Genomic DNA, 11,919 nt, shown 5'->3' with positions numbered 1-11,919 from the left:
AAACAAATCACATTTTATTGGTCACATACACATATTTAGCAGATGTTATTGCGGGTGTAGGGAAATGCTTGTGCTGTAAAGTTGCTTAGGAGCTAGAAGCAGAGCTGACATGTCTGTCAGCGCCATCTTGTTCTGGTGTACTCAGCAGGTTCAAGGCATTGTTCTCATATCAGTACTTCCACATGTCACAGACCACAGTTTCAATAAATATATCACAGGTAATAGAGAAGAGGAAGATCCTCATTTCCATGTCGACTTCTGTAAAAACAGTCTGACACCAAGCACTGGCAGCAGACGCTAGGGGACACATTCACAGCACACAAATCATAATGTTATACTGTACAAACATTGTCAGTGATACAGACCTCACAGTCAGAAAAGGCCATGGAGAGCAGTACACTCGCCCTCCGGACTCTGGAGTCACCATCTCCTCCTTCAGGGCAGTGCACATTCAGCTTACAGTACGTCTGAGGCCAGGACAGCAGTTGTAACACCACAGACAAAGGGCAGAAATGACAACCTATTCTCTGTGTAGAGCCTATTCCCTATATAGAGACCTACAAAAGTAGTGCACTACAGTATATGGGGAATAGGGTGTAATTTTGAGATTTTCATTTGAGGCCAGTGCATTATACACAAACTTGTTTCTCTTCCACCTCAGTGTGTGTTGATGAGTTGGTTGTAGACATGCTCCAGGATCTGAGAGTAGGCCTGGTTTTTGGGTGTGTGGCCGCTCAGAGAGCCCTGGGGGAGAGAGAGGGAGACAACAGGTGAGGAGGAAATCTCTGAGGGACAAATCCTAACTGGAGATAACATGCATGACTCGAACTTCACGCAAATGTATTGATGTCAATGAGAGATTTGTGATAATTTGGGTATCATGCGCAGATCACAAGTTAGCATCCGGCCCTAAGTGATTAACATGGTGTGGAATCTATGCTCCTTGTGTTACATAGCAGTTTCCTGTTGTAAATGGCTTATGTTTCACAGACCTTGATTTTGTCCATCATGGTGCGATCAGGACACCAGAACTGATGGAACTGCACCAGGTCAGGAGCTGCCCTGTAGAAGTCCACCAGCAGCATCTGTGGAACAATAATTGAATACAGTAAGAAGAACATAGTGACAAAATGGCCAATGGCCTACCATTTGAATTAATTTGCATAGGTATGGTTACTATGATGATAACTTAGTTTACAAACAGTACCATCTCATTCAGGATGTCACTGGTCAGGAAGTTATCTTGTACATAGGTCACCTCCACCACCACAGGGATGCCATAGTCATTGGGCCTTTGCTGTGGATGGAAGAATAGTGATAAGTTTGTGTTATAGACATTTACCTTATTTTAGAGGAATATGTTCTTATTCATAAAGGCATGTACTACCAGCAGGTTGGCATTTATTGTCATGAATCTTGACCCGGAGGCAGCTCTGAAAAGTGGACACTAGCTGGTAAAGCCACAAAGTAATAAAATCTGATTTTAAACCTAACCTTCACCCTAACCTTAACCACACCGCTAACCCTAATGCCTAACCCTAACCTTAAATGAAGACCAAAAAGCTAATTTTTGTTTTCATTAATTTTTACGATATAGCCCATTTTTACTTTGCAGCTGGCCCAGTTAGCGGAAATAGCTCAGTTCTGCCTCCAGGGCAAGATTCATGACAATAAACATCAACCTGCGTACTACAACTGCACTCACCTCAGGAGGTGGCACTACCCAGAACGGCGTTATAGTGGATGCCACACCCTGGTTCCCATGGTAATAGGGCCCTAGAAATCAGGGACACATTGGAATGTTAGCACAATGGCTGTTTTTTTAAATGTTATTTTTGAAAACGTTTTCTCCCATTGGTGCAAACTGATTGTGACCGTGGGTGATGGGTCACTGGGCTCAGAGCCCCAGGCCCAGGCCCCATGTCCAAGCCCAGTACTGACCACAGATGATGCCCAGGCAGGGCTGGAAGCCATTGCTGCTCCCCTGGAGCCTGAGCTGGTGGTCCATCTGGGAGTCGATGTCCTGCAGGGACGGCAGGGCGGGGCCCCGAGGATGACTGTGGTACCAGCCCACTAATGACAGACCTTGTATGAACAGATTCTGGCAGATCTGAAAGGTCATTGATAGAAGAGACAATTTGTGTTTCGCACAAACATGTATGATTGTATCATACTATGGAATTGGCGTGTTGATCCATGTCCTGATATTAGCAGTGTTACTAGGGCTTACCTCTTCCTCAACAGCAGAGGCCGAATCTCTGTCTGCCAATCGTGTGCGACAGGGAAATGCTCTTAAAACTGTCAGAACTGCAAGAAAAAGGGCACAACAACAGAGGTCATACATGTTGAAGATCGTTACTGTAATGCCAGAGCCTGGGGAGTGCAATGTCATGTTTCAGACATTGCTCACTGTCTCTGCTTTTAAAGGTAATACTAACGTTGTGTGTTAGTGTCCCATCGTCCTCCGAGGTAGCCCACCACCTCCCTGGTGGTCAGTTGACAGTGGAAATCCTGAGGGCACAAGATCATACATCTGTCACTTTCCCCCAATACAACAGACTCAAACTGTAGCCTACACCCCCGGTTTTACATTTTTTATCTTACTACCACTGTACGACTCATGCTTACCATGAGAAGCATCACGTTGCTGGATACAGCCACATTGAAAGGCTGGAATCTGTTGATGGCTGAGAAAGCTGATAACTCCACCAATGTGTGTGGATCCCTGTTGATATACAGTATGTGTTTAAGTGTTGATGCTTACTTATATGCATTATTGAGACAGGCTGGGATGAGCACAATTATACCTTGCAGCATCCCTGGTACCCAGAGTGCAGTATCTGACAGGGATTATCTCTCTCTCTCCTCTCTTGGGCACAAGGCTGATATCTGTTTGAGGGAGCCCATTAGATACATCTTTCCCATATCACTCTCTAGCATAAAATAGTTTAAATTACATAATGCCATTTCTCCAGATTCTTGGTGTATTTAATATCTCACCATGCAGCTCAAGTTTGTTCTTCCTGTTCTTGTCATCTGTCGGCAATGGTGTCTTTCCCTCTTCCTCCTCCTCATCTCTCATCTCGTCATCTTCTACCTCGCTCACCAAGCTCTGACATCACAGGAAGAGGGAGGGTTTGAGATGCCATTATTCATACTAACAGTCTTCTACAGCGCTTCTCTCCCTCCCAATCTCCCTCTTTCAGCATCCCTTCCTTTTGATTCCTCTTTTCCTGTAGAGATGTTTGTTTCCGTATCAACAAACCTCCCTCGTTTTCTTCCACTACCCCTCTATTTTTCTCCTCCTCACCATGTCTGCGCTGGGCTGGTACTTCTGCAGCCAGCTGGTCTTGTACTGCACTAGTTTTTGGCCCCGGTAGCGCACTGAGGCCCACCCACAGCCCGACTTCTTAGCAGGGTTGACCAGGCGCTTGCAGTGTGTGGCCCAGGCACTGGGAGAGTTGAAGGTCTGCCCCGTCTCCACCCAGCGGATCTTCCCATCATTAAACAGGTCGCCTACAAACTTTTTACCCTAGGGAGGGAGGGAAGGATGCAACTTTAGGCTGGTGTTGGCGACAATGCAGTGGGTTAAAAAATGGAAGTATGGATATTGTTAGGCAAAGAAGACTACATGTTCTACAATGTAAAGTGTTCTGAGATCTAGTGAGACACATTATACATTATATAGTGCTTATAAACCATTTTTTAGATCTATTATATGTTATTACCAGGTATTGTACCAGTTATTATATATTTTAAACATGGTACACTACATGACCAAAAGTATGTGGACACCCCTTCAAATTAGTGGATTCAGCTATTTCAGCCTCACCTGTTGCTGACAGGTATATAAAATCGAGCACACAACCATGCAATCTCCATAGACAAACATTGGCAGTAGAATGGCCTTACTGAAGAGCTCAGTGACTTTCAACGTGGCGCTGTCATAGGATGCCACCTTTCCAACAAGTCAGTTAGTCTACTTTCTGCCCTGCTAGAGCTGCCCCGGTCAACTGTATGTGCTGTTATTGTGAAGTGGAAACATCTAGGAGCTGTAACGGCTCAGCCGCGAAGTGGTAGGACACACAAGCTTACAGAACGGGACGGCCGAGTGCTGTAGCGCGTAAAAATCTTCTGTCCTCAGTTGCAACACTCACTACCGAGTTCCAAACTGCCTCTGGAAGTAACGTCAGCATAATAACTGTTTGTCGGGAGCTTCATGAAATGGTTTCCATGGCCGAGCAGCCGCACACAAGCCTAAAATCACCATGCGCAATGCCAAGCGTCGGCTGCAGTGGCATAAAGCTTGCCACCATTGGACTCTGGAACAGTGGAAACGCGTTCTCTGGAGTGATGAATCACGCTTCAACACCTAGCAGTCCGATGGACGAATCTGGGTTTGGCGGATGCCAGAAGAACGCTACATGCCCGAATGCATAGTGCCAACTGTAAAGTTTGGTGGAGGATAAATAATGGTCTGGACCTGTTTTTCATGGTTCGGGCTAGGCCCCTTAGTTCCAGTGAAGGGAAATCTTAACGCTACAGAATACAATGACATTCTAGACGAGTCTGTGCTTCCAACTTTGTGGCAACAGTTTAGGGAAGGCCCTTTCCTGTTTTAGAATGACAATGCCCCTGTGCACAAAGCGAGGTCCATATAGAAGTGGTTTGTCGAGATCGGTGTGAAAGTACTTGAGTGGCCTGCACAGAGCCCTGCCTCAACCCCATCGAACACCTTTGGGATGAATTGGAACACCGACTGCGAGCCAGGTCTAATCGCCCAACATCAGTGCCCGACCTCACTAATGCTCTTGTGACTGAATGGAAGCAAGCCCCGCAGCAATGTTCCAACATTTAGTGGAAAGCCTTCCCAGAAGAGTGGAGGCCATTATAGCAGCAAAGGGGGACCAACTCCATATTAATGCCCATGATTTTCGAATGAGAAGTTTGACGAGCACGTGTCCACATTATTTTGGCCATATAGTGTATTTGTGTATGGACATGTATTATAATAATCTGTTACAGGTGCATTACCAGGTAGTGTATGGACATGTATTATAATAATCTGTTACAGGTACATTACCAGGTAGTGTATGGACATGTATTATAATAATCTGTTACAGGTGCATTACAGGTAGTGTATGGACATGTATTATAATAATCTGTTACAGGTGCATTACCAGGTAGTGTATGGACATGTATTATAATAATCTGTTACAGGTGCATTACCAGGTAGTGTATGGACATGTATTATAATAATCTGTTACAGGTGCATTACCAGGTAGTGTATGGACATGTATTATAATAACCTGTTACAGGTGCATTACCAGGTAGTGTATGGACATGTATTATAATAATCTGTTACAGGTGCATTACCAGGTAGTGTATGGACATGTATTATAATAATCTATTACAGGTGCATTACCAGGTAGTGTATGGACATGTATTATAATAATCTGTTACAGGTGCATTACAGGTAGTGTATGGACATGTATTATAATAATCTGTTACAGGTGCATTACCAGGTAGTGTATGGACATGTATTATAATAATCTGTTACAGGTGCATTACAGGTAGTGTATGGACATGTATTATAATAATCTGTTACAGGTGCATTACCAGGTAGTGTATGGACATGTATTATAATAATCTGTTACAGGTGCATTACAGGTAGTGTATGGACATGTATTATAATAATCTGTTACAGGTGCATTACAGGTAGTGTATGGACATGTATTATAATAATCTGTTACAGGTGCATTACCAGGTAGTGTATGGACAGAACTCCATCCCCAGGCTCCACAAGGCTGTCCTTCAGCAGCACTCTCAGAGTGATGCCTCTCCTCGTCAGCAGGGAACCACGCCCCGAGAGGGTCATCAGGTCTGACTCCTCTCCTCCACTCAGCTCCTCCTCATCTTCCTCTCCTCCCTCCTCCACCACCTGTGGAGACAAGGGTGGCTCCGAGCCTGTGAACACAGACACACACACACACATTTTATGCATGATGCATTTGTAAGCCATTCAATAGAAAGGTGATCTCTTAGAGAGAGGCACCACTCTTATTACAATGTCATAAACACATGTCCAAGTTAAAACGTAAGGTGCCATGACCTTGACATGAAGTGAGGAACAAAAATATTGTAATTAATCCAAAAAAATAAGTCCAACAAATGATTCCCTCTGAACTTGTTATAGGGGTCATGACATCTTTGAGGTCAAGAAGTCACCCACTGACCCACATAAATCACTGTCACCGTTGAAATGTTGTAATAAAATGTAGGACATTACAAGTACAGTTGTTTGATGTAGCTAATTTGTCACTTTTTATCATTTGTGATAGCCCTAATTAACGGTGGGGCCTTTGTGAGACACCGTTCTTTTATATGGTTAGTAAGAAACAAGAAACGCAGAAGACATTCCATATAGGGACAAAATAGTAGCCTACTGATTTGATCTCATTTGCTATTTTATTAATTACTACTATTACATTTTGATTAAATATGGATGTGCGATGTTGTTTTTTCTTGGCCATTGGTTATTCATCCGCAACACGAGGCCTGCTCCTCGAGATGAATTTCACCCAGTATTTTTATTAAAATAACTCTTATCATTCTCACCCATTTCTCTGAAAGCGTTGGAGAACGGCTAGAGGTTTTCTTTTCGGCGCACTTTTGAGCAATGCTCAGAAGGAGTTCAATAAACACACTTCGCCACTGGTGAGCTATTATGCAAAAACATAAAATGAAGGCGTCTGCAGTGTGGTGTCCTTGTGTTGTTTTAATTTCAATTCCTCCCGTTTCTTTCTCCCTCACTCCGGTCCTTGTCACTCTTCCCGTAAACTAAAGCGATGTTTCTTAGATCCTATAGGTTATATCTAATCGCAAACTATTTTCTGTTCAGTAGCTATCATACATAGTTTGTTATAGTCAAAACATATATTTATCTATACATTAGTAACTACATGGTATTAAATCAGATCATCATGTTATCAATTCCTGCTTCCGGAAAGATAGTGTCGCTCCGTGCTTTGAGCCAGCCGCTATGTGGCCAGTCTGCCCATTATATTTTGCTTCTAGCAAAAATAAAATATTAAAAACATTTAATTTCTGTCATTTATAAATACGTCCCTCAACTAGCCAAAGAGACAGTTACAATCAAACTTATGGATAATCAAACCTCATCCCTAGCCCTCACTTTCCCTATATTTATCCACCACTAGAGAATCTCCTCCTCTTCCAGACACACGCACCCCCTCGCCTATTTCCTCCTTGCGATGTTCCTTCAGCTCTAAAAGGAGAAAATTAACGAAACAAATCCGATGGAGGGCAGCAAAACCACCTACAACTAAACCCTGACTGTGACAATAGGCCTAGACTACTTACTGGCACCATACATTCGGTTTAGGCCTATTACATTTCCAAATTCCAACCCTTTGACTGGGTGTAGAAAGTGGGAATACCCTGCATGGATGGCTTTTTAGCAGAGCTTGGTCAATAAGTAGCCTAATTATTAAAACATCAACTATCGTGAGAAACTGATTTTTTATTAACGTAGTTCCCGCACTCACAAACTTTTTGTTAAAATGTCAGAACGCCTACTTACCTGGAAAATGGGTATGGCCCAATATGTTAAATGGACCAATGAGTGTTCAGCCTGCTGTGGGCGTGTTTGGCGACAGACACATGCCTCGAGTCGAGTGTCACCTGAAGTCGCCTGCCTACTACAGTTCAACGGAGAGTGCAATTACTAGCAAAAATAGTTTCCGGTCGATAGGAATGTCAGATGATACTTGAGCACAAAACAAAAGCTTTTTCAAATTTCACCTGGACTACTAACCAAACCTCATGGTGCTACTCTGACTCTAGGACTGAAAATATATATTTACAATTTCTCACTTTTTTTGAAGCCATTAGGTATTGTCACTTAATAACCAGAAGAGCACTTAATAACTATTGTCCCCGTGCGTGAACTCTGCGTCCGAGAGCGCGCCACTGATGGCGACCACCAAGCGAGCCAGACGACGGCGCAACCAGCTTCCACAGTGCTACTACGAAGGATACCTGGAGAAGAGATCATCCAACGACACGGTATAAGGATTTTGCTACTTCATGTCGTAATGTGATAGATACATTTCGTCTATGTTTGGCCTGTTTGTTGTCAGTAGCGGTGCGTGGGTAAAATCACTGGGGTAATTGCGTTTGCTCTATACCCTTTTAGTTCATACGCATTGCCACCGTGATATATAGGCAGGGTCGGATTAATAAATCAAAATTGTAGAACACAGTGACTCGCCTAATGATGAAGATGAAGCCATAGGCTACTCACGGTGATGGTCGATGCGCTCATCGTGACAATAGACTATCTCAAAATGAACTACTTTGATTAAAAAAAAAAAGTGCTGCTGTTAGCTACAAATAGGAGGTTGTTGAGGATTTTTGGTTCTACGGACAGATTAGTCTTCTCTTTTCAGCAGTAGGCATTTGCTTTTCAAACTGTATGTTTTTCCCGCGATTGTATTTTGAAATCTGCAAAAGGCAAACTGACAGCTGCAACCAACAATTGAAATATAATCCATAGATGGCAGAACTGGCATTAATTGCTAGTGTGACCATCATGGCGCGCATGCTACCCAAACAGCAGCCTTATACAGCATACCGGTAACTGCCCAAATAAAGGAAACACTTGAGTAAACAAGAAATACAACATATATGTTATGGTGTGGGGTGCATTTTCCTGGCATGGTTTAGGTCCACTTATAATAATCTATGCCAAGGCGCATTGACACTGTTCTGGCACCCTTTTAAGACGCTTTATGTTGGTATTTCCTTCATTTTGGCAGATACCTGTATGTGCTTCTGATAAAACTTAATCCACATGTATTGTTTTATAAACGATTGCTCCTCTGTGGCTAAATTATGCTCTCTGGTGTATTTTGAAAATTGAGAGCGGGCTCCTGTGGTTGCATAAATAAAAAAATAATTGTATTTATTTATTTATTTGCCTCTTGAGCAGCCTATGGGCTTGGGCCCAGCCCCTGACTCACACATTGACCAGTCACATTTATTTATTATGCAGTTTATCCTTTTTTGTATTTATTAATAAATTACCCACACTACCTCCTCTCCCCAATCTGATAATTAGCAGAGCAGAAGCAGGCTGTCTATGCTGAGTCTTCATTTGGTTTGTGGTTGCAGTGAAAAAATAGAAAATATACACTACATATATAATATATACCAGTGGAGGCTGGTGACTTGAAAAATTGAGGAGGTTGGGAGAACCACGGTATAGGCGCAGAACGCACAGAGATGACAAAGTGTGTTTCAGAAATCGTCAAAGACTAATTATTTTAACCTAAAGCATTTAATAAAGATATTTATAGGACAATATTATGGGGAATGAGAGGGCTACTTACAGTGTTGGAAAGGGATCACAGCAGTGATTGAATGAGGTTATGAGGCATGAGATGAGGTGTTCAGAGGCTTGACCAGTGCAGGACAGGATTTGACTGGGAAGACAAAAAACAATAACACAACACACTACACAGTTAGACAAAAGAGCTAAGAATGAGTTAGTCCAAGCAAGCAGTAAAATCATTGATGTGTAATAATGTGTTTGTGTATGTGATTGACTCTACATAAAGTAATGAGAGAAAATTGATAGGGGTACTCACAGTGCTTGGAGGGGAAACATTCAATGTGCCAGTGGATGAGCAGGCACATGAGACGAGGTTTCAGTTCATGTCAGGAGAAAGTTGACAATGGTAGTGGAGTAGTCATCACCTCTTAATCAGGGAACAGGAGGGGACTCAAATAGCAGATACATTCCATTACAGCTGCGCCATCGTAGGTTTGGACAACGTGTTTCTCTATGAAGTTAAACTCGGACATCTCAATATTCATAAAGTCAAACACAGACTGCGCATCTCGCCCACTTGACACATCAAAGTAGCCCAAGAAACGTTCCTGAATAAAGCCCTGATCATCCACATACCTGACGATAACTGACAACTGCAAGCAGACTGGTGGCACCATAGGTCCCAGAGTGGTGGGGCAATTTTTACCCCCTGGGGCCTGGATAAAGCCCTGATAAAGCCCTGATCATCCACATACCTGACGATAACTGACAACTGCAAGCAGACTGGTGGCACCATAGGTCCCAGAGTGGTGGGGCAATTTTTACCCCCTGGGGCCTGGAGTTTGTCCTTATACAGTGGGGGAAAAAAGTATTTAGTCAGCCACCAATGGTGCAAGTTCTCCCACTTAAAAAGATGAGAGAGGCATGTCATTTTCATCATAGGTACACGTCAACTATGACAGACAAAATGAGAAGAAAAAAAATCCAGAAAATCACATTGTAGGATTTTTAATGAATTTATTTGCAAATTATGGTGGAAAATAAGTATTTGGTCACCTACAAACAAGCAAGATTTCTGGCTCTCACAGACCTGTAACTTCTTCTTTAAGAGGCTCCTCTGTCCTCCACTCGTTACCTGTATTAATGGCACCTGTTTCAACTTGTTATCAGTATAAAAGACACCTGTCCACAACCTCAAATAGTCACACTCCAAACTCCACTATGGCCAAGACCAAAGAGCTGTCAAAGGACACCAGAAACAAAATTGTAGACCTGCACCAGGCTGGGAAGACTGAATCTGCAATAGGTAAGCAGCTTGGTTTGAAGAAATCAACTGTGGGAGCAATTATTAGGAAATGGAAGACATACAAGACCACTGATAATCTCCCTCGATCTGGGGCTCCACACAAGATCTCACCCCGTGGGGTCAAAATGATCACAAGAACGGTGAGCAAAAATCCCAGAACCACACGGGGGGACCTAGTGAATGACCTGCAGAGAGCTGGGACCAAAGTAACAAAGCCTACCATCAGTAACACACTACGCCACCAGGGACTCAAATCCTGCAGTGACAGACGTGTCCCCCTGCTTAAGCCAGTACATGTCCAGGCCCGTCTGAAGTTTGCTAGAGTGCATTTGGATGATCCAGAAGAGGATTGGGAGAATGTCATATGGTCAGATGAAACCAAAATATAACTTTTTGGTAAAAACTCAACTCGTCGTGTTTGGAGGACAAAGAATGCTGAGTTGCATCCAAAGAACACCATACCTACTGTGAAGCATGGGGGTGGAAACATCATGCTTTGGGGCTGTTTTTCTGCAAAGGGACCAGGACGACTGATCCGTGTAAAGGAAAGAATGAATGGGGCCATGTATCGTGAGATTTTGAGTGAAAACCTCCTTCCATCAGCAAGGGCATTGAAGATGAAACGTGGCTGGGTCTTTCAGCATGACAATGATCCCAAATACACCGCCCGGGCAACGAAGGAGTGGCTTCGTAAGAAGCATTTCAAGGTCCTGGAGTGGCCTAGCCAGTCTCCAGATCTCAACCCCATAGAAAATCTTTGGAGGGAGTTGAAAGTCCGTGTTGCCCAGCGACAGCCCCAAAACATCACTGCTCTAGAGGAGATCTGCATGGAGGAATGGGCCAAAATACTAGCAACAGTGTGTGAAAACCTTGTGAAGACTTACAGAAAACGTTTGACCTGTGTCATTGCCAACAAAGGGTATATAACAAAGTATTGAGAAACTTTTGTTATTTTACATTTACATTACATTTACGTCATTTAGCAGACGCTCTTATCCAGAGCGACTTACAAATAGGTGCATTCACCTTATAGCCAGTGGGATAACCACTTTACAATGAGTTTTTTTTTTGGGGGGGGGGGTTGGAGTAAAGGGGGGGGGGGGGGGTAGAAGGATTACTTTATCCTATCCCAGGTATTCCTTAAAGAGGTGGGGTTTCAAATGTCTCCGGAAGGTGGTGAGTGACTCCGCTGTCCTGGCGTCGTGAGGGAGCTTGTTCCACCATTGGGGTGCCAGAGCAGCGAACAGTTTTGACTGGG

The 11,919-nt window shown here is 43.4% G+C and overlaps 2 protein-coding genes across 2 annotated transcripts in view; one reads left to right on the top strand and one right to left on the bottom strand.

The window, feature by feature from the left end:
• Positions 1–7,396, bottom strand: LOC311149109 (MPN domain-containing protein-like; the record flags this gene model as incomplete). The annotated part of the gene is made up of 14 exons (XM_084186215.1): positions 1–744; positions 993–1,085; positions 1,208–1,297; positions 1,706–1,776; positions 1,942–2,110; positions 2,231–2,307; positions 2,439–2,511; positions 2,629–2,725; positions 2,808–2,889; positions 3,001–3,112; positions 3,311–3,532; positions 5,765–5,967; positions 7,196–7,288; positions 7,384–7,396. 14 exons carry the CDS (start codon positions 7,394–7,396, stop codon positions 658–660), a joined length of 1,482 nt encoding a protein of 493 aa, XP_084042341.1. The 3' UTR covers positions 1–657.
• Positions 7,397–7,995: 599 nt separating this feature from the next.
• Positions 7,996–11,919, top strand: part of LOC311148999 (signal-transducing adaptor protein 1-like) — a gene marked incomplete at its 5' end in the record, with an annotated part of 29,244 nt that continues 25,320 nt past the window's right edge. The window contains one exon of the mRNA XM_084186057.1: positions 7,996–8,088. Coding sequence (XP_084042183.1) covers positions 7,996–8,088 — 93 coding nt within the window. The remainder of the gene's footprint in view (positions 8,089–11,919) is intronic.

This window comes from Coregonus lavaretus, assembly GCF_964263955.1.
Source record: "Coregonus lavaretus genome assembly, chromosome: 21".
Taxonomy (NCBI): domain Eukaryota; kingdom Metazoa; phylum Chordata; class Actinopteri; order Salmoniformes; family Salmonidae; genus Coregonus; species Coregonus lavaretus.
This window is presented reverse-complemented; position numbering and strand designations above follow the sequence as displayed.